At 31.1% G+C, this 24065-nt stretch overlaps 2 protein-coding genes across 2 annotated transcripts; both read right to left on the bottom strand.

Moving 5' to 3' along the window:
• Nucleotides 1-10929: 10929 nt before the first annotated feature.
• Nucleotides 10930-15368, bottom strand: ASG5 (Protein kinase superfamily protein). The gene is made up of 5 exons (XM_012974465.2): nt 14774-15368; nt 14380-14564; nt 14092-14281; nt 12146-12537; nt 10930-11506 (listed from the first exon to the last, which is right to left on the bottom strand). Exons 1-5 carry the CDS (start codon nt 14859-14861, stop codon nt 11216-11218), a joined length of 1146 nt encoding a protein of 381 aa, XP_012829919.1. The 5' UTR covers nt 14862-15368; the 3' UTR covers nt 10930-11215.
• A 4681-nt stretch (nt 15369-20049) lies between these two features.
• LOC105951098 (glycosyltransferase family protein (DUF23)) lies at nt 20050-22276 on the bottom strand. The gene has a single exon (XM_012974489.2). The coding sequence runs from the start codon at nt 22219-22221 to the stop codon at nt 20512-20514; it is 1710 nt and encodes a 569-aa protein (XP_012829943.2). The 5' UTR covers nt 22222-22276; the 3' UTR covers nt 20050-20511.
• Between the last annotated feature and the right edge of the window lie 1789 nt (nt 22277-24065).

The raw sequence follows: 24065 nt of genomic DNA, 5'->3' as shown, positions 1-24065 counted from the left end.
ACTTATGTTATCTACTATTTAAGTTTAAATTGAATATCATTTTTTCAAAGCAATTCAAGGTATACATGTTTAAAATGTATAAAACTAGTTTTTTAAAATATAAGTATTCTAAATATATGTTCTTAATTTACTTAATATACAATATTTCTTAAATACAATTATAATATAAAAACTTTTAACATCAATTATATCATCATTAATGAAAGCAATTTAAAATATTTTTGACAACGTAAAGAATATAATTAATTTTAACTAATAGTATTTAGTTAGGATACTATATTCATTTTTTATATATAATAAATAAATTACTAAATAAAATTTTATTACTTAATAATATTTCGATATGGTAGGGTAATATCATTTTAATAATATTGAGTATCGTTGTCCTACCAAAACTTTTCAGTAGGATACGGTAGGGTATGATAATAATTCGGTAGAAATATTTCGATAAAAAATCGGTAGAGTTGGGTAGGTACTGGACTAGAATAGCCAGATGATTGCCATTAGACGCTCAAATCAGAGATCGCAAGTGAAAATAAGTAAAATAAAATAAAAAAATAAAAAAAGGTTTATAGATAGTCAAATTAATTAGCACTTACCTCAAAATGGGAAGTGACCTTCCACACACACACATATATATATATATATATATATATATATATATATATATATATATATATATATATATATATATATATAAAATGAAATTTAAAATGATTTTCCATTTTGAAATCGATATATGACAATTGACAAACGTGTTAGGCATTTCTTATGGGTATTATTGGGGGGTTGTTATCAAATTAATACCTTTGAATTAAACTTTGCTTTCTTGGGCTATGTTTGCAAAAACTTTCATAAAGTTAAAAGTTGGCGATTATGAGTAAGATTTGAAACAGTTACTTATTTTTAAAAGTTGACTGTGTTTGTAAACGAGAAGAAAAATTAATTTTAACTATTTAATTGAAAAGTTGGTGTGTTTGTAAATAACTTTTAGTTTATTTTGTTAGTGTAGACGCATAAAATTAATTAATTGGTTAATTAAATTAGCCAATTAAATTGTGTCTAAATTAAATTATAATTTATCTTGCAAAATAAGTCATGGAGATAATTATCAATTAATTATTGGCCAATAGGATTGTTTCTTCTCTTCCAAGTTATAAGAGATAAATATCAATTTAAAGAGAGCCAATCAAATCGCGCCACGTCATCAAGTAGACTTTAAGTAGGACTCTTATTCTACCACTATAAATAGGGACCCTCCCTACACAATTCAAGGCACAACTCAAGAAGAAGAAAAACCGTAGGAGAAAATTCTCTCTACAATATTCAAGTCGTTCTTCATCAAATTCAAGGCGTTCTTCATCAAATTCAAGGCGTTCTTCATCAAATCAAGGCGTTAAAGCGTTTAATTCGAGATTACGGTGCTAAACCCTCGAATTAACGTTATTAACATCAAATCAAGATCGAAGGAAGATTGAAGGGCCAAATCCATCAAGAACTCCAAGATCTTCAAGTCAAAACCCGTCAAAGTTCAGCGTTCGATCCGAGATTCAAGTCGCAAGACCCTTGGAAGACGTTATTCAAATCCAAATCAAATCCGGAGAAGATCAAGTCAACGACCTGACTCTGAAATTCAAAGTCAAACGCATATTATTCTTGAGAGAAGAATCAGAGGATTAAATTAGAGTTTGTAACCCGCAATATTTTATTTTAATTCAATAAATTTATATTTGTGCAAGTTTTTCTTGTTTGTCTAAATCGCAGATAAGAATTTGTTGCTACAGTTAGAATATCTAATTTTGCTCTAATATGTTGAGTCTGGATAAGAATTGTAAGGGTGAAAATGTAAAATGTCATGTTTTAGTTAGTTAAAGAAGGACTTTTAAATTAGAGAAGCAACTTTAAATGTGATTTTTCGATTACGACTTAAAACGGTTTTTTTTTTTTTCTATATAGATTTAGAAAGAAAATTTTCTGTTGCAAACATTAAAAAAAAACACATTACGAATAAAAGAAGAAGAACTCGTAATCAATTTCCAACAGTTTAGAATTAAACATGAGCAAATTACGGCCACCCCTGAGTTACAGCCACTTCTGCTTTTTAATATTTTTACATAAAATTTATGTAATTCCGTTATTTACCGAACCAAATTATATATTCATTTCGGTAAACGGTAAACAGTATGAAAGTTGGCGTAACGAAATGTCGGTTCGTTTTACCGATTTAACATCCTTTAATTTACTTCTGAAAGTGATATTTTAGTAAGATAATACATAGTTGATGGAGGTAGCTGTAATTACCTAAACATGAGATATGTTTTTATAATTTGACCATAACCCAGGGGTGGCCATAATTTTTCCCATAAACATTTAATCCCAATTTAACTCAACAAACAATAACTTTTGTTTTTAAATAAGTTCTTGCAAACACCACCAAAATCATATCGTTATTGTATAAGCAATCCGAATTAGCAAATGATCATGTAATATAGCGAAAATAAAGGATTCAATTTTTGAATATAAATCAAAGTTTTATAATAAATCCAAATCGATTTCAACCATAACTTTCTAAAATTCAAACTCATGCATAAAATCATCAACACATGGCATAATTAAGTTTAGCTTTTGCAAATTGAAAGAATCATTCAAATAAAATTCCACGTCATCTAAAAATCGCCTCAATAATATATGATAATTAGGAATATATACTTCGAAAAACTATTTAAAGCTATTAATAAATAATGTCAAAAAATATTAAAATTAAAATTAATTAGGAGTAAATAATTAATCCAAAAAATGAATAATATAAGTGGGAGTGAAGTGACGTTGTTATCATCATCATCATTTTCTCACACTTTAAGCCTTTTAGCCACGCCTCGGCTCACGCCAAAAAGATAGTTAAAATTATTATAATATATATTTATATATATAAAATAGAGTAAACTGCAAAAACTACCCCTGTGTAATCTCGAAATAGCAAAAAACCCCCTGTGATAAATAAACTAGCAAAAACCCCCTGTGAAATTATTTAAATAGCAAAAACCCCCCTATGGAACTATTTGAGGGTTGACTTGATATAAAAAGACACAAATACCCCTGGAGTCTTGCAATTAATAAATTCTTATATTTTATAAATATTTTAATTATTTTATTTAAAAAATAATCAATTTAGTTGTTTACTATTTTTTTTAATTTCTAAACAAATAAATTAAAAAGAATAAATATACATATAATATGTATATATATAAATACATTTTGAGGGACAATTTTGTCATTTCAAGTCTAAAAAATCAGCTGGGGGGGATTCTGCCTTTGACTAAATTTCACAGGGGGGTTTTTGCTATTTCGAGATAACACAGGGGTAGTATTTGCAATTTACTCATATAAAATATATAGAGTTTATTAATTTTAATCAAATGTTTAGAGTGGGATCAGCTAAATATTCCTTGCTTTTAATTAATTATTATTTTCTCCCATGTTGTAATAAAAAAATGTCGAAAAATGTGAGAGATTCCAGGGTGACAATCTTAAAAATTTGGTTAATTACGGTAACTTCGGAGATGAGTTTAAGTTACAAAAAAGTCCTGAACTATGAATTTTCTTATAGGTTCACCCTTGTGGTGTTAAATTTAATGGAACTTCTAGATTATGTGAAATATTCTCCAGTTTGTATACGTTTTACCCTATCCGAGCTCTATATTTCGAAACAAGATGGTTATGAAAAGAGTCTTGACTTGTAATTATCAAATTGTGGTGCATCTGAAACTGCATTTTTGCACAAAATGAGTCCAAACTAAAGAACATATCACGGAACCTAGAAAATTCTATTAAATTTGACATTATAAGGATGGAAATATAAAAAGATTCATAGTATGCAGTTATTGTAATATAAATGACAAATTATTAGATTTAAAAATTATAGAAGATAGAAGTTGTGATAAAAGAAAAATGAAACAGAAGTTAATGAATAAAAATGTAAAATATATCTCTGAATATATAAATTGGCAAAGTATTAATATTATGTGTTATAAGTTATAACTTGTATAGGTTGTATAAGTTATCTAATATTGACATTCGAGGCCAAAATAATTTATTGACTTTACTTAATAGTTAATTCAATTCATAAATAAATTAAAGCAAAAAAATAGTGAGAGTGGAGAGCCACTAGGTAAATAAGTAGTAGACAGTCAATTTTGACTTTGGTTGACCGTGAAATCATTTGATGTAATTATCTGCAACGACAATTTGACAAAAGGCAAATCATATCAAAGCTTGACATAAAAATTTGAATATAGTAGCATCATGACTATTTGAAATTGAATAGTTTTGGTATTTACAACAAATTTTACTTCAAATATTAATTACACTAGAACATAGATAAATTAATAGTTTTGCTTAATACTTTCTCTCGGTTCTGTTTTGGTGACACTATGCTAAATAATTAACTCGATGATTTGATATTTCACTAAATTAACAAAGTTTTGTTAATCTCAACTGTATTAATTTATAAATGTTTAACTGTATTTGTGTATATATTAATATATGGGTATTAATATTTATATTAGTAGATCTTAGGTTAATACTCACATAGTTTGACGAAATTAAAATTGAAAAATTGACTACTTTTAAATATTCTTTTGGCACTTAAATGATTAGAGGGACCCAAGGCAAAATATCTTTTTCAATAGAAAGAGAGCAACAAAGCAAAAAAAAATTAATGATGGAAATAATAATAATTATTATATTTGGCAGTGATCAGAAATTTCAGACATGATTTTTTTTTTTTTAATTAGGACTGTATACATAGGATCACACACTCCTAGTAAAATTGTTTCTTTCCTAGTTTTGAGCTCCTAAAATTGAATTCTAATATTTTTATTTTTATTTAATTTTAATTTTAATTTCCATTTTTTATTGTCAATAAAAGCCTGATATTTTATCTATTCAAGTTCACTTGTCACTTTCCTCTAATTTATGACATCAATTATAGGATAAACACAACAAGAGCATCTTCAATAAAGGGATTTTTAGCTATGGAATATTTTAGATTTTTAGGCAAAATTATAAAAAAATACTCATATCTAGCCTATCTATAATCACCAAAATACTATCGATTTCTGTTTTTGTCTTCATCCGACCTTCTTACGGTGTGATTGTTATGTAATTTTTCTAATTCTAGGAAATATTCCCGGAAAAATGCCGAGATATTATTCTATGAAGGTTCATATAATTAGCAACCGAATACTAACATTGCAATATGATGTTGAAGAAAAATAAGTTATTGTAGAAGGTATATGAAGGCCACCTACATTTACGAGGCTGCTCTTAGGGTTATAATCGGCATATTTTGGGAAATATTTTCTAAAAAAAAATGATCACGTGCAAAATCACACTGTGTAAGATTAAAACAAACGTTGGAGGAATTTTGATAATTACGAATAAGTGAGGTACTTTTTTTATACTTCAACCTAACTTTATGGGGGTTTTTGTAATTTACCCAAAATTATATTTACTGACATGAATAAATTATAATAATTGTGAATCAATATACTAATATATAAAATCAAATAATATGTATATGTATTCACTTAAATGAGAGAATTGGATAGAGAAATAGATTTTAAACTAAAATCATTGTCAAGCGAAGGTGGGATTGGTAGTGATAATAATAATCCTACAATGATTAATGCAGAGGTGGGATTGATGGGGTTGGTAGTGATAGGGCAAAAAAACAGATGGATCATATCGAAATTAGTATATATATATATATATATATATATATATATATATATATATATATATATATATATATATATATATATATATATATATATATATATATATATATATATATATATATATATAAAAACATTTGTTCAAGAAAATCGGGAAAAGTGAAAATTAGAATCAAAAAATTGTTCCAAAATCGAAAACTTTCAGATGAAATTTGGAGAAATTCAAAAGATCCAATTTTTCAATTATCTCTAATATACAATATATAATAATATTGGAATTTAAAGCGTAGAGTTTGGTAATATTTTTGAAATTTATAATCGGGTTGCATTTAGAATCTAACATATATTCAAATTCCATTCCAAATAATATGAGAAAAGTCAAAATAAAAACTTAAAAAATTAAGAATTAAAAAAAAAATATTGTGCAATTTGGAACATAGACTGAAATTGCACAATTCAGAAAATTTTGCTTCAATTTTCACCCCTGGGCAATGTTTCCTCAATGGTCAAACCCCCACATATATATAAATTTTTAAAATTAAGATGCAAAATAATTGATGTTTGAGAAGGTAATTGAGTGTTACAAATAATACTTTAAATGGAGTAACTGTTACGATATAGGTTATATTTCAAATCAAGGTGCAATAGCGTATTAAATCCTAAAATTTATTGGACTTTTTTTTAGAAGAAACTTCGATTTCATTAAGATCTAGATATTGCTTCTAACATGTAGAGAACCAATTAAGCGACACAATGACCGCCGGATCGGAGGAACGACCTAACCCGCCTAAACCACAACCATCTTCAGCCGAGTGAAGAGATGCATCAAAATTAAACAATATAACATCTCCAATGGGCGCCTCCCACCGAGTTGTTGTTCTTCTATTAGCTCGAGAAAGTTTCGGTCCGAGCACCAAAGCTCCGCAACTCCTAAATGTATTGGACTTACTAGTACAATTGTGCGATTATAGTACATCAGGATCTTGATAAATTAATAACCTCATTTAAATAATATTTTTTTTATGGTCCCAATTCGAGGACAACGTGCCAGAAAAATATTAAAAATCAGCATCACATAATTAATCAAACTAAATAAACTTAAGCAATATTGTTTTGGTATTTTTAGAAAGGAATAATATCCAGCGGCGCAGGCCGCAGAGCGTGCAGCATGCTCAATTTAATTAATTAATTCAAAATTACACGATTTAATATAATTAGGCGTAAAGTGTACCATTAGCATGGGATTAATTCGTAATTAATCCTAATTAAACACACGTCTTTTGGGTTATCAAAGATTCTTTCTAGTGTATATTTAAACATATATCCTCCATAAATTTATTGAGTATCACTTTTCTTAAGGTATTTAAAAATTGATTTGAAAAAAAAAAGAAAAAAAAAAAGTCTTTATGCATGGTTTCTTGATATAGGAATTCATATTTTTGTAGAATTATTTCGTGACGAAATAGTATAGATTGAATATCGACGAACAATTACACGCGTATATATGAACGTATGCTGTGTAAATAATTTTTTTCGGACATGAAAAACTAATTTTGATTCCGTTGGAACGAAATAGAATAAAGAATTAAAAGGGAATATTAATTAATTAACTAATTAATTAATTAATTAATGTTGGATGAAATGAGGACACATGCAAAATGAGTGTTGATGTGTAGGTAATGATTATGTGAACATGCTTAGGGATTTGAGTCTCAATCATTGCTTTCTAAACACAGGCCACCAAAGTTTTAATTTAAAATTTTAAAAAGTTGTAAAAAAGATTCTTAACAATTTATTTAGCCCCTTTCACAAATTTAGTTGGTAACAACTTTTTTTTTTTTTTTTTTTTTTGAATTCATATTCTTCTGCAATACATATTAAATCTTGATACTTAATACTTCAAATTAGGGTGGAAATCGAACATAACGGATCGGAAATGGTTTTTTTTTCAGAAATTTTCTAAGTTTTTTTCGAAGTTGGGAATCCCACATTTTTGTTCCAACATAATAGGAATTCAAAAATCCATTCTCGATTTCGAAATGCCTCGGGATGAACGGAATTTCGAAAATTTTAGAAATTACATTAATTTATAGTTTATCATTCCAAATATGAATATTATGGGAATTTCATTATTAAAGAAAATCAGTTTTTTTCGAAATTTTACAACAATATAAAAATGAGAATTTTTTATACCAACTATTTTTTTCTAGAGTATCAGTTTACTTGGTCCTTGCATATTTAATTTTTTTTATAAAATATATCCTAAATTATATTATGGAATCAAACAATATATCATAAAATTATATTACACATATATTAAAATATTGTGTATATATAGAAAAATAATTAAAATATCCGAAACTAAAATCGAATCGAATATCAGAATTTCCAATAATTTTATATCCAATTTCAATTCCGTTCCAAAAGAATTTAAAAAAATCGAAAGTCGGAATTTCAGAAATCGGAATGTAAAAAAGGGTACGAAACAACAACTACTTATGCTTACTTTTCATTAATTTAAATCTCTCAAAATTTTGAAAATAAATATAGGTGTTTAATATATATTTCTTTTGACTGCAAATAGTATATGATATATATATATATATATATATATATATATATATATATATATATATATATATATATATATATATATATATATATATATATACCCATTATTACTACTATGCGTAATTACAAAGGAAAATTGAATTTATTGCCACATTTTCATCATAATATGTTCAGCACACTTTTTTATTTATTATTATTATTTTTTAATTATCATTATTGCTTCCTTTTTTTTTTGGTCAGATATAATGTGCAAAAAATCAGTATTCTCATAATCAGCAATAATTTATTGAGCTAAAGTGAAATGAAAAGGTAAATCATTGAAAAATAAAAATTCCTGGGTTTTTCTTTTTATATTAAAAACTTGTATATATATATATATATATATATAAAATATAGTTATTGAGAAAAATATTCGTAATAGTAGTAATAAAGAAAATTATTAGATTGGATGAGGCTATAAAATGATGAAAATAAATATCAAATTTCATGATTAGATCAGCGCACATTAACACCAACAAGTTATCGGATCACGGTTGGACCGGTTCAACCGAGTTTTATTTTTTTATTTTTTTATTTTTAATTTTTATTCTTTTAATTATTTGCATTTAATTTTATAGTAAGTAAAATAAAATTTAGTTTTTCTTTAAATTATTTGGACCGGTTCAAGCTTAATATTTTTTTACACACAGTGTATCGACACACACATATCACATCTGATTTTTTTTTTTTCAACTGGACAGTAAAAAGTCGTAATTTTAGCGATTTCATATATTTCTTTTAGTATAAAAACCTATGATTTTGAGTAAAAAAAACCCCTATCGGTTTCAATCGGCCGGTCCGGTCCAAGTTTCAAAACACTAGATAAGTGTTTTATTTCACAAGTCTTAAATCTTAATCATCAATAAATAAGAAGATTGTGTACGAATATTCTTCTCACAATTAATTACCAATTAATGGCTACAATTATTTCGTAGGAATAGGAAAATAATTAAATTATGTGATTGATTAATCATGGATAAAAGTTTCAAATCTAAATAAATGCCGCTAATAATAAATGTTGATAGTAGAAATTTCAATTATTTGAGTTTCATGAGTGTTGTTATTTAGATCCAAGCATTGGGTTTTCAAATTGGGCTTAGAGCAATGGAATGATATCTCCGGCCCACATTGAAATGATATTTGACATAAATGCCCCTAGGGATGGCAAAAAAATCCGAACCGCTAGCTATCCGCGGGTATCCGCTCCATTTAAAACCCGTTACCGAAACCATTAGGGCTTGGTAAAAGAAAAGAAAACCGTCATGTTTTTGGTATGGTTCTTGTTTTACCTTTACGGTCATGGGTACCCGACCATTTAATATATATATATATATATATATATATATATATATATATATATATATATATATATATATATATATATATATATATATATATATATATATATAATTCAACAATATGAATAAAAAGAAATAGTTTTACGAAATTTTAAATAAAATATTAAATAATTTAGGGAGGATATGTTTGTATAATTTAATTTTTTTTTTCTTTTTTTCTTCCTCTGTTATGAGAGTTACTTAAACGTTGTCGGACCTAAAGTTGTTTTTTATTACCATAATTTAAATGGTAAATGGGTATCTGTGGGTACCCGGATATTCATGGTAATGGTTCTGGTATTTCCATTAAATTTTTAAAAAGATTTGGTATGGTCATGGTTTGAGCTATATTAAATGGTAATGGTTCTGGTATTGCACTTTTTCGAGGGTACCCGCCCCGCTACCATCCCTAAATGCCCCTAGCTCCACCACTTGCGGTGGTGGTTGTGACGGGGATAATGGTGGTGGCTATCGGTGGGGTTGGTCTCACTCGACTTTGCTCTTCCACTCGCTTCATCTTGATCCTACTATTTTGGCAATTAAAATCGGATAATAATTTAACAAATCGGTAATTAAGATGAAGAAAATTTGTGGTAAAAGTCGGAAATTTTCACATCAGAATTGACGGAATTCAGAAAATTTCATCTCAATTTCCACCTCTATTACTAATAAGGGTAAATTACGGCCACCCCTTGAGGTAATGTCAAATTACGAAAAAACCCCTCATGTTTGGGTAATTACAACCACTCCTCAACTATGAATCTTCTTGCACGTCCACCCTTATAGTGTAAACTATGAATCTTCTTACACGTCCACCCGTATAGTGTAAAATTGAACATAATCTTCTACATTTTTTACGTGGAATATTCTCTAATTAGTACTCGTTTTCTGCAAAAAAAAAAAAAAAAATCAGATGCACCACAATATGATATTTACAAGCCAAGAGACGCATCTTATAATCATCTCGTTTTAAAATGTGGAGCTGAAATAAGGTGAAACGAGTACTAACCAGAGAATATTCCACATAATCTAGAAGGATCCACTAAATTTGACAATGTAAGGATAGACGTGTAAGAAAATTCATAGTTAAGGATAATGGTTGCAAACTTGCAATTACCCAAAAATGAATGGTTTTTTTGTAATTTGACATTTCCTCGTGGGTTGCCATAATTTACCCTATATATAATGACAGAAATATAGCAAAATCAGGGAGAGAAAAAACAGCTCTTACAGAACAAAGTCCACAATTTAATTTGCACAAACCAATCTAATTTAATTTAATTTGCATAAACCGATTATCTTCTAGAAGCACAACGATCATCGAAAACGAACAATGTCTCGCTACATCTACTCTTAAAAACCCACAATTTTCATTCCTAGAAGAAACATTAGAACCCGAAAAAAAAAATTGTGTTAGCAGCAATTTCGATGATATATTTACAGTAAATATAATATAGCTACAAAAGACGACTTAAAAAAAAAAAAAAGGCTTCTTACAAAAAAAAGTAACCGATGCGCAGTGTAATAATAAAATCACACATTTGGAAAATCATGTCTTGTGGAATCAACTTGAACATGGAGCTGAGATGGCGACGAAGATGTTCGATTGTGGGACCTACCTTTGAGGGAATCTTCTGCTTGAGAAGCTAAGTATTCGAGCGCCATAACAATATCACTAATTAGGGGTCTAAAGCTTGCTTGTTCTTGAAGGCACATTGAAGTTATTGCAATTGCATGGTGTAGGCTTCGTATCGAGAATCGACCTTCTAGAAGCGGGTCCACCATTTGCACAAATTTCCTTCGGTCCTTCAAAAACGGACGAGACTGCAAAAAATATCATCATAATAAATTAATAAATTAATAAATAAATAATTTTCTAGTGTTCGAAGCAAATGTTCATATTGTGTGGAAAATAAATATGCTGGTAACATGTATGAGAATATTTTCTAAATCAATTTCGTGTTGGGGAAGAATAAACGACCCTACAATTCCAATTCCGAGTTCGAAAAAATCGGAAATTGGGAATTCACCCCCATTTCGGAAATTTCAGATTTTCGGAAATTACGTCACCTCTATATTTTCAGAAATCGAAAAAAAAAATTCTAATTTTCTTGAAAAAATACTTCAACCAACACATTCGAAACTTTGATGCAACTTCTTTCGGAAAAATCGGATATTCGAAAGAAATTTCGTACTCCAACACCCAAAAAACTCGGATCGAAATCAGCTGAATTCAGAAATTATATTCCGATTTTCCACCCCCGACCACAGAGATTGCCAATACACCACAAATCTAATTAAGTCTTGCCAAACAAATTATTATCACATTTTTCATAAACTAAAATTCAAGAAAATATATATATATATATATATATATATATATATATATATATATATATATATATATATATATATATATATATATATATATATATATATATATATATATATATATATACTCACCCAAACAACAAGATTCTGCTCTCCCGGAATTTGAGTGCAGTCAATAGCTTTTCGTCCGGTAATCAATTCCAACATAACAACACCGAAGCTATATATATCGGATTTCAGAGTCAATTTGCCGCTCATTGCATATTCCGGTGCACAATAGCCGTAAGTACCCATTACACGTGTCGAAACGTGAGTGTTATCACCGACGGGCCCCAGTTTGGCTAGCCCGAAATCAGACAGCTTCACATTGAAGTCATTGTCCAATAATATGTTCGACGATTTCAAGTCTCGATAAATGACGGGTGGATTTGCTCTGCAGTGCAGATATTCGAGCCCACGAGCTGCACCCACAGCTATCTTCAGTCTAGTGCTCCAACTCAGCGGCTTATTGCCAGCCTGTAAATCTACAAATAAAAAAATAATAAAAGAAATTACTCGTGTTTGTTGAAATGTATTTGACCGAAATATAGAAACAATGCTAAAATAATATGTAAGGTAAAAAAATTCATTTTCAGTTTGTTTGGAAACAAGGATATGACTTTGATAGACTATATAATCATACGCAATCAAGATGTATCAAATGTTTGTGGTTCAGGTTTCAAGCCCGTGATTAGAAACAGGCCCGGAACATAACCTAGCGTATGAATTATAGAATTATAAACCAAAAACATAAGGGAACCCATATAATACATTATCATCGACAATATAATCTTATCCAAATTCAATCAATCTTAAGAGTTCTATCAATATTCCCAAACGAGGCATTAGTGTATAATATTACATCCTCGTTTGGCTGCCAAGATAGGATTAGCCAAGTTAACTCAATTGTATGATTGCCAAATCCAATACACAATTCCACAATAAACCAAGATTATAGCTACTTTTTCCCACAATTGCGGCCCGGATTTTAAATTCATCGGCTAATCAAACATCGAATAAGGTCCAATTACTAAATTAATCATGACTAATCTGTCTAAACAAGTGCTTCATCGCTTCCAAAAGGACAACAATCATGAAAATGAAATGGACAAAGAAGAGCTAAAAAAGTTGATTGATTAAAACTCGTTTCTTTTCCCCACAATTGCAGCCCGGCCCGTAAAGTTATTGGAATAACCAAACATCAAATAACATCCAACTATTTAATTAATCATGACTAAAATGTCTAAAAAAGTGCTTCGTAATGCAAAAGAAATAGACAAAGAAGAGCCTAAAAAGTAGGGATGGCAATGGGGCGGGTATGGGGCGGGTTTTGCAATCCCCATCCCCGCCCCGCAATGGAAATCCCCATCCCCATCCCCATTAAAAATCCCCACGGGTATTAAAAGAATCCCCATACCCGCCCCATAAAATCCCCACGGGTATCGGGGCGGGTAAAAATCCCCGTCTATTTTTTTTCTCTTTTTTTTTTAATAAATAAATATGCACTTTACTTATAATTTAAAGGTTTATTTCAACAAATAAATCATTATTTAATTATAATACTAATATTTAATTATATAATGGAAACCTAAAAATCCCAATTTTTAACTAATATTTAATATATTACTACTATTTAATTATTTATATTTAATATTATAATTAAAAAATATATATTATATATATAAATAATGCGGGGCGGGTACGGGGACGGGTACGGGGCGGGTCTACGGGGCGGGTATAGGCAAACCCATCCCCGTACCCGTACCCGGTCAAAAAAAAATTTCAATCCCCATACCCGCCCCATTTTTTTTCGGGGCGGGTAATACCCGAAAATTTCGGGGCGGGGCGGAGCGGGGATCCGTCGGGGCGGGTCAAATTGCCATCCCTACTAAAAAGTCGATCGATTCGCTATTGTCTACTAAGGGTGAAAACGAGAAAGCGTTGAAACATTGAAAAAATAATCGAAGAGCCAATAGTTAATATAAATAACAATTTAAACCAAAGAATTGAAAAAAATAAAATAAAAAATCATTGATTACCAAAAAGATGATTTTCGAGACTACCCATCGGCATAAACTCGTAAACGAGGAGCCTTTGATCACCATCGGTACAATAACCGATTAAATTCACAAGATTCGGGTGGTGCAATAAACTCAGCATAAGAACCTCAACAATGAATTCTTGATTCCCTTGATGCCCTTCTAGGTTAAGTTGCTTCACTGCAACAACCTTATTACAACATAAATAAATAAATTCGCATTAATATAAAATTAAATAAAAAAAATCGGAAAACAAAAAAAAAAGTCGAGAGCTTCTTATAATTTTACCAAGCCGGATTCTAGGCGGCCCCTATAAACACTTCCGAAACCGCCCTCGCCGACTAAATTAGATTCTCGGAAATTCTGCGTAGCCATTGCAAGGTCCTTGAATGTGAAACTACGAGCCGCATTGCCCTTTTGTGAATTGCTCTCTTTGCCTTTCGATCTCACCGAAAATCCCTTTTTCGCATTCGCTATCGTATTTTCAATTACATAAAAAACCGAAACAAATATATATATATACACACATCAATGTCTATGTGTTGCAAATTGCACAGTCGAAAAATGAATATAAATTCCGTATCGAAACATCGATTTGAAGAACAAATAAGCATCAAACCAACAAGTTAAATAACTTAAAAAATTAAAATTAAAATAAAAAAAAATGAAAAAAAAAATGAACCTGAAGTATGAATGGATCTTGGAGCTACATCTTCATCACAATCTCTCACATCCTTAGTCCGAGGTTTCATGCAAGAAAAGCACCCCATCTCTTTCCTCAAACACCCCACCCACCCCCCAACCCCCACCCCCACCCCAACCCCCTTTTTTTTTTTTTTTTTTTTTGCAGATTAAAATTTGCCCTCACAAAATTCAACTCAACTATTACAATTTACACACTCAAAACTCCAATTACACTTCTAAACAGATCTGTGGAGAAATTAAACGATTACCCACAAAACCCAAAAATCAAAAGAGTGCAACTTTCAAGATTTAATTTTTAATTAAATAAGAAAAATAAATATTAAAAACAAATAAAGAAAGCCCAGAAGAATCAAACCAAGAAAGAAGATTTCTTTTTTTTCAAATTTCCATACAGCCCTTTTGTCAACGGTAATCTCTGCTCTTTATTCTTCCTTCATTCTCGATAAAAATGAAATCTTTTTCTTTCTCACGAAGTGTTAGTGTGTGTTTTAGTGTGTGTGTGTTTTAGTGTGTGTGTGGGTGGGCCTTTTGGGAAAAGCAGAGCAATAAAAGCAGTGAGATGGAGGGGATTCAGGTCACTCTCATTCATCACAGCTAGCATTTAAACGTTTTGGTAAGCATGGGCAGTGAAAGTACTAAAATACCCTCGGCTGTTAGTGTATTTTACTGATTAATCATTTTTTAATACTCAATTAGTGGGAAATTCAGACAATGAGTGAGACAAAAAAGGGGGAACTAGATTTGGATTTCACATGGGGATTAGTGCCATGGAAATTGATTTTCTTTATTTATTAGATTTTGAGGTCAAATTTTTTTATTATTTTATTATTTGTTTTGGGGTGGGTCTAACTTTTTTTTTTTTTTTTTTTAAATCAAGAATTGCGTTTTGGTGATCTATAGCGCTTATAAAGTATGAAAATTTAAATATTTAGGAGTTATAAATGCATTTATGGAGGTAATATTTTATTGATGCAATTACTTTTTAGGAATATTAATATTGTAAACTTTCAAAAAAAAAAAAAAAAAAAAGAGGTACCCTCTTTAATTCAAAAAAAATAATTTGTATATGTCTTCAAACTTTTTCTGGTAAAATCGTAAATAGATACAACCAATTGTTTCATCGGGTACATAATCACCATTGATTTACAGAACTATGCACACATCCCCTGTTAGTGATATACTCGATGTAAACTTCGTCGACTGTAGTATATAACTCACCTTATAATCAACAAGTATTCGTAATTCAGGCATTATAACAATACAACATGACTCCTACAATTTTACTATGTTGTTTATGGATTGGGTCAGTCGATTATCTGCTACACCTGACTAACCGAGTTTAAATAAAACTAATATCACCATCGACCCCATTTTATTGAATGCAATCATTCAACCACGCATGGGATGTCGGTTGCTAGTATTTTTGACCATCTCTTTTATATTTATAAATTTAAAATATATATATATATTACTAGTTTCATTAAATGAATTATTTAGTGCATTCAATACATATAATAGACAATTTATGTAATATATTTATAAAAAGTCAGTTGTTCGAGTATTATCGTATTTTCAAGGTTTTAGCAACCACTGACCGGCCCAACTGTTCACGTGTCGTGTTGATTTTCGGTCCAACTTTAATGAGTCGTATATATGATAATTAATTATTGGCTAAAATTTTACAGTTAAAATTAACCCATGAATATATCTAATTTTTAACAATTGTTCCTTTTTTTTATTTAAATTAAGTTTTTGAAATATGATATAATACACTAACAAAGATGTTAAATTGGGAAAACCTAGTCATTCATATTTCTTCCTAACTAAAAAAAGCTAAACAATAAAATAATTGGGAGTTAGGGAGAAATACTCCAAAGTAATTGAAAAGTCTTTATCAAAGAAAGTGACTTACCCCCAATTATTGGGTTTTGACAATTGTGTGATGATAAATTGCCAGACACTATTTCTTATTTGGGGATTCAATTTTTTTATTGGCAAATAAACAATAATTTAATTTAATACTCATTTAGTCAAATATTTTGTTGAAAATATACAAACTAATGTAGCTAGACTTCACATTTTTTTTCTTCAAGATCATGAATGTAATTGTAATTAATTTAAAAATATTTTAATTTTACGTAATTGTTTGAAAAGAGTATAGAGTACGAAATCGTTAGAGATTTACTTACGTTGGACTTTTACTTATTTCATTTTAATTGTTTTAGATTAGGGAAGATGATCGATGTTTCGAGAGAAGTGTCTAAAAGATCTCGGAAGAGGCCGTCCGCCGTCTGAAGAGAGTTCAGCCTTGGAGTGAGTTCAAGAAGTGCAGATTGAGTGAACTGCAGTGAAGAAGACAAGAAGTTCAAGTAGGGTACAAGAACAACGTATTACATAAAGAAGAAGTCTTTATTTTATTTTTAATAAATATATATATTGTACGCATAAAACTGAAAAAAAAACTTATTTTCATGTCCCTGTAGATGTAGACCACGCTTGTGTCCGAACCACATTAAATATCGTGTATCTCTTATTCTTATTCTGCTTTATAATCAGAATTAATAATTATACAGGATCAGTAGTTGCAACATAGTAATAAGTATGGTAGCAATTAACCAAGTTCAACTAAATAATTAGATTTCTATAGGCATATAAAACAGTAAAATAATTCATTTATTATCAAAATCGACCTTAATACCATAATGAATAGACTATATATTATGTGAAATTACATTTAAATAATATGTATGTATGTATGTGAAAAATCAGAAGCAGAAAATTAGGACCACTATGCATCAAATTATTGAATGCCAAGTTTGGTTGAGCCAACAGCCCCATTTTCAACAATATATCAATGTTTTGCCTTTTTCTGAACACGCACAATGTAACTTCAATTATTATTTCTATATTTTCGTAAATTTAATACGTGTCAATAATTTATATTTCTTTTTTTTTTTTTTATTATTGACAAAATAATGGATGATTAATTATTAGTATCTCTACCATTATTGTAGGAATTTATTTATTTATTATTTTTTTTTCCTTTGGCTTTGAATGATGTGATTTAATATCATATTTACTGCACAATGAAATAATTCATCACCATAATCTGCTTAACATGCTTTTCCAATTTAAAATTCTTTCAAGTTGCATTTGGCTGGAATCATTTCAAAATTAATAAAAAAAAAATTAATTATTTTCGATTTTAAACTAATTTTGTTGATAAAATCATTTTATTACGACTTTCAATTAATTATTTTGGTGAACTTTTTTTAAATAATGTAATTTGGGCCGTTTTCTAGATACAACCCGTTTGTCATAAATTATTGGGCCTAAAATGAATGAAATTTGGATCCGATTTAATCAATATTCTTTTTTTTTTTTTTGGTAAATTACGGCCACTCCTGAGGTATGCAAAATTACGAATAAACCCCTCTTATTTTGGTAATTACAGCCACCCCTCTTGTAAATATTTTTACATAAAATTTATGTAATTCGGTAATTTATCGAACCAAATCGTATAGTTAGTTCGGTAAACGGTATGAAATGTTGGCGCATCGAAATTTCGATTATATTTTACTGATTTAACATCCCTAAATTTACCTCTAAATGAGTATTTCCGTAAGATAATATAACATAGTTAAGGGGGTGGCTGTAATTACCCAAACAGGAAGGGGGTTTTCGTAATTCAACCATAATTCAGGGGTGGCCGTAATTTGCCCTTTTTTTTGGCTAAGAAAACTAAGCTTTACTAATACAAATTAGAACCTTATTTACAAACATGTTCGTGAACTCAAATTTGAACCGGCAAAATTCGAGCGATTGAAGGCAAAGCTCATGCAAATACATAAGGCTTCGTTACGAGGATGGCCATCGGTAGTCATTGAAGGAGATTGTCTTCAAGTCATTACAGAGTTTTATAATAGATTTCGATTCGTAACACTTGTTCTAAACAAACTTTTGAATCGCCGTTTTCGATTATGAATTTCACATTTCATAATCCCATTTTTTTTATATTTTTAAAAAAATTGTTTATGAATTTGAATTTCAGTCAAGCATTTGAAAACATTCCCCAAATTCTTTACTTGAATTGAAGTCCACCGATTTAAATATTTTTTTTTATGTAGGGTAAAAAGGAGAAAAACAAATGACCCAAGATATGCTAATGGGATTGATAACTTTGTAAACAATTAAAGGATAAATTTACCTAAAATTAAAAAGAGTGAACACTTAACTTTGTGTAAAATTGAAGTACTAAAGTTATGGTAAGTTAACTAAAGTGTGGCGGCCCTTTAGCTATAAAGCCATGCCCTACGCTCATATATTATATTACTATTATATATTTTTTACGATAAAATAAATATTAAAAACTCTAGCAAGAACGAGTGAGCTGGTGAACAACTAAAATGGATTTGATTCGTTTTGGTAACGAGTCGACTCAGCTCATTTACAGATACCAATAATATTTTTGACTTTTAGGATAGATTTGTAGTATGTGTATTGTAGACTGAAAAATTGGGATAAAGAATCCTCACCACAAATTTATATACACCTATAAGAACACCTTTGTTATATATTGCTATATGAAAACCCTTTCTTTTTTTAACCGTGGGTATCAAATTAATTGTCAATGGGAAGTTATAGGGGTGGTTTTATTTGCAATTGTCACATGTTAACTTGTGATTGGATGTTTAGGTGATTACATTTTTGATAACTCAAATTCCGGCAAGTATATATTTACGACCCAAGAAGTGAATTTTCAAAATAGAAACCTCATTTGATAACTCCATTGGAGTTCAATAAATTCTATTTTTAGTTTATATAAATGTTGGTTAAAAGTTTGAATACTCTATTGATAACCCCATTGGAGTTGCTCTAAGCTTATAAGATGTATAAAAGAGCTTATAAGCTCATCAAGAACATTTAAGATCTTTTACATTGAGTAAAAATAGCTTATAAGCTTATCCAAATAGTTTAAAAATTAATTTTAAAATAAGACGTAATAGTTTATCAACTCTTAAAACAACTTATCAAGAAGCTTATCAAATATTTAAAATAAAAACGAGCATGTCCGAATAATTATTAATTAGTATGTACCACATTCTCAACAAGTCAATTTCAAACTCTATTTCTTGTGCTAAGTTTAGTGGCAGCCACTAATCAAATTTCTTAAAAGTTATTACTAAAAATAATACTAACAATCAATAAATCATTTAATCAACTCCCATTAAAAAAAAAAAAAAAAAAAAAAAATTAAATGTTGTGTGTGTAAAGTTGTCATCACTAATTGCAGCAGTTTAATTACAGTTCCACCAAATTAAGTTGAAGAAAGCAAAACGCCATAAGCCAACCCATTTTTAAGTTCAATGAACAACTAAACACATTAAAAATACACCTCCTCTTTATATTTTCTCTAACTTCTCATATACTAATCAACTTTTGAATTTAAAAAAAATTAAAAATTGAAAAAAATTTAAATATAACAACTATGAACAAAGTCAAAAAATCCTAGAAAGAGAAAATATGTAAGAGAAAAGTATATCTCCAAAAAAGGTACCTTGTTGACATGATCAAGCCATCTTCATATGCCGCACGTGCAATCTCACATATTCTTTTCCTCCATATCCACACAAGAACAACTTCTTCACAAGCCAAGAATCCCGATTTTTTTACTCGAAAAACCCTAATCGAAAACCGACCGAAATTAATTAAGAATTATCTTTGCCACACCATTCTAAATCCGGAATCCGATTCGACACCGAACCATCTCAAAGTCAAATCCCTCAACTTATTATCGCGCACCTCGCAAAACTTCTGAGCCCAACCGGTGGGCTCCACGGGAGCGAACCCTAATCCGGGCGTCCGGTCGTTCGAACGAGGGTTCAATTTCTCGGTCCAATCCAATACGTAAGCCGAAACGCGCCTCCTAAACTTAGCCTTAAACTCGGGCCAAGCTTGGTACTTGTAGTGGTTCACGACGATGTTGTTCGTGCCCAATTTCCTAGCCTTGTATCCTTGCCTCAAGTAAAAATGGTGGATCACGTTGAGCAACGAGTGGTCGATTGCGTCTAGTAAGACGATCGATTTGTGTCGATTCTCGAATCTTCTCCGACAATTGTACCCTTGGAGTACCCCCATTTTCGGATGCACGGTTTGGTCCGAGGGGCCGAATTCGTGACAATTGATGCTGATTTGACCTAGTCTCGACGAATTTGTTAGGTGGATGAACGGGTGTAGCAACGTTTTCGAGGGGGTCGAGTGGTTTTGCCAAGACGGTGAATACACGAATTCGTCGACGTCGAGATACATCATCCACTTGCACGAGTGTTTGGCGTAGAGGGCGCTGTGCGAGAATCCGGCCTCTTGGGTTTTCGGCCACCGCCAGAAGTAGGTGCTGACGTCATACCCTAGTTTGATGAGGTCAGCAACGGTGGAATCGAGGTTGTCATCGCTGCCGTTGTCGTAGAGGAGGAATTTCTCGACGCCGATCCGGGAGTGGTACACCACCCACTCCTTGAGGAACTTGGTGATATCGTACACCATGGTGGTGGCGCACAATAGCGAGTTGGGGTTGGATGGGGCTAACGTGCGCGGGGGCGTGTAGTACGCCACTGAGGGGACCACCTGATTTTCCGCGACGATCTGTAGCGAGACTTTCGCTGGGCGGGACGGTGACGGCGTTAGTGGGGGCCGTTTGCAGCGGAACACCTCTTGCATGGAAGAGGTGACGGCGGTTTTGACGCCGTTAATCGCGTCCTCACCGAACACGCAGCGGAATTCACTCGGCTCGCGGTTGATCCCCTGCCTCGCGTTGACGCCCTTGACGAACAGAACGACGTCGTCTTCCGTCGTTAGGGAATCGTACACCATGTGCGACCACCGTATCAGCGACGGCGAATCTCGCGCCGGGTGGTGATTCTCCGGCGGCGACTCCGACAGCACCGGCTGCTTGAACGGGAGCCTCCGGCGAGACCTCGGCGGAAGGAGGCAACTGAACGTCGCTCGATCGGGAAATGGCAGTACGCCGGCGAATTTCGCCGGCGTAGCCTCGTTCGTGTCGTACAAACAGGAGTAATTGCCGTCGAGATTCGAAGGGGCGGTTTCCGGCGAGACGATTACGAGTACCTCCCATTCGGGGAGGAGAACCGCGGTGGTGGATATTGCCGGCGGCGGCGGCGGCGGAGAGGGGGAGAGGGAAAGGAGGAGGACGGAGGTAGTATCGTGTGGGGGAACTGTAGCGTCTGTGAGGTTTTCGTGGATGGCATAATTGCCGGAGGAGGAGGCGGAAATGATGGCCGGAGATGGGCGGAGGTGGTCGGAGGAGAAGGTGGAGATGGCGTTGCGGAGGTGGTGGTGGTAGAGGGAGGCGCAGATGAGGACCGAAGCGACGACGTATAGGAAAGTTGTGCGGACTTTTCGGGCCATGAATGAATGAGAGAGAGAGAGAGTGTAGAGAGAGAGAGAGAGAGGAGAGAGAGAGATTTTGGAAGGAAGGAAAAAGAGTTGGGTTCCTTTTATATATATGGAATATATATTATTATTAATTAGTAATTAATAATTAAGGAAATCCAAATCAAAAGTCATATTAGTACAGTGATTATTGCTTAATTACCCTATATAGAATTTTTAATTGAATTAGGGTTGAAGGGAAGTTAAAAAAACACAAATGATTTTCTTTGAAGAAAAGGTTGAAAAATAACATGGAAGATTAGTATTTAGTAAGGCTGGAAATCGGACGAAATGGATCGTAAATGACTTTTTTCGGAAAAAAAATATTTTTTTTCGAAAGTGAAAAAATGGGTTCTGATTTCTATTTCAAAAAAATCGAAATGCAAAATTTCATTTCGATTTTGAAATCGAAGGAATTTTGGAAATTTCGGAAATTACATTAGTTTTCAAGTGTAATGGAAATATTGTATTAGATATTTAGTAAACAGAAAGATAAAATGCTCATTTTAAACTAAAAAAATATTGGGACGATCCTAATTCAACTATACATTTTAATTCAACAAATGGTCTTGTGGTTTTAACATAGTTTACTTTATGTTGCTTTGAACAAAACTTATGGACTAATATTCAATTGTACACGTGTATTTGTTTGATGCATATTTCACACGTGTGTTTCTATTTACGGTGAGTCACCATTCATTGTGTTTTCTTTAACGTAAGATCAGAAGTACACAAATCATTTTCCGTAAGTGATGGTCTAATGGTTGGAATAAGTGAGTTTGTATCAATTGTTTGAAATTCGAATCTCATTGCTAACAGTCATTAGTTCAAGTCTGTCAAACATAATTAGTCTAGTGTGATTTACGTTTTTCTCAATCTATACTCGAGAACATCTATCGAACACCATATGGGCCATTTTGCAATTTCTAAAAAGTTCAAAACATATTTTAAATAGTGAATTTCCAAAATATATTTTAAATAGTGAATTTTCAAATTGATAGTTGATAATAATATTTCTTTTGAACGTATAGATGTATAGAATAATAATTTATATAAAATAAAGACTATGTAGCATATTCATAAATATACTATTATACTTTTAATATTTACATATTTTCCTAAATTCATGTATTTCTATTTTTTGGACACGTCGTTTTTCATTATCGTTTCTCTGTATTACTGTTTCGGTGTTCGTGTTACATAGATGCATGTACACAATTTTATTTTATCGGGTCCCACTCATCTACCTCTATCTAGTTATAATGAAATAAATTAAGCTAATTTCATAAATATTTAGAGAGAAATTATTTAATTTTGGTGGGTGTTAGAGCACAATCTAGTATACTACACAATCTCCAATTAATGAATAGCCAAATAAATGAAACTAATCAAGGTATAATTTGAAGCCTACGAACAACTCCCCACAATAATACGAGCTACAAACTATATCATCACGAGTATTAATATATTTATTAAAATAATTATTGACATTAAATTATTTGCATCATTGAATGTAGTCAGTCAATCATTCAATTTTCTATTTTCTTTATGTTGACCGTTTTTTTTTTTATTATTATTTTAATTTCATTTCCATCAGTGTTTATTAAACTGAACGAGTCACTAAATTGGTCTGATTTCATTAAGGATAAATTACGATTTAAGATTCAATTATTTACGATTTTTACGATTTAAGAAAATTTTAATTTATCATATTATTTAGGATAAATTACGAAAAAATACTTGAACTTAGGCTAAATAACGAAAAACACCCCACCTATTTGTAATTAGCAAAAACCCCTGAGGTTTGTTTATGTACACCA

This window comes from Erythranthe guttata, chromosome 3 (genome assembly GCF_056151865.1).
Source record: "Erythranthe guttata isolate IM_541 chromosome 3, IM_541, whole genome shotgun sequence".
NCBI lineage: Eukaryota > Viridiplantae > Streptophyta > Magnoliopsida > Lamiales > Phrymaceae > Erythranthe > Erythranthe guttata.
Note: the sequence above shows the minus strand (reverse complement) of the source record. Positions and strands in the feature narration are given on the sequence as shown.

Coding starts and splice junctions, on each gene's coding strand:
- LOC105951098 (XM_012974489.2), bottom strand. CDS start 22,221: ATGGCCCGAAAAGTCCGCACAACTTTCCTATACGTCGTCGCTTCGGTC.
- ASG5 (XM_012974465.2), bottom strand. CDS start 14,861: ATGGGGTGCTTTTCTTGCATGAAACCTCGGACTAAGGATGTGAGAGAT. Junction 14,282..14,379: donor GCCGCCTAGAATCCGGCTTG/GTAAAATTATAA, acceptor TGTTGTAATAAG/GTTGTTGCAGTGAAGCAACT. Junction 11,507..12,145: donor AGCAGAATCTTGTTGTTTGG/GTGAGTATATAT, acceptor TATTTTTTGCAG/TCTCGTCCGTTTTTGAAGGA.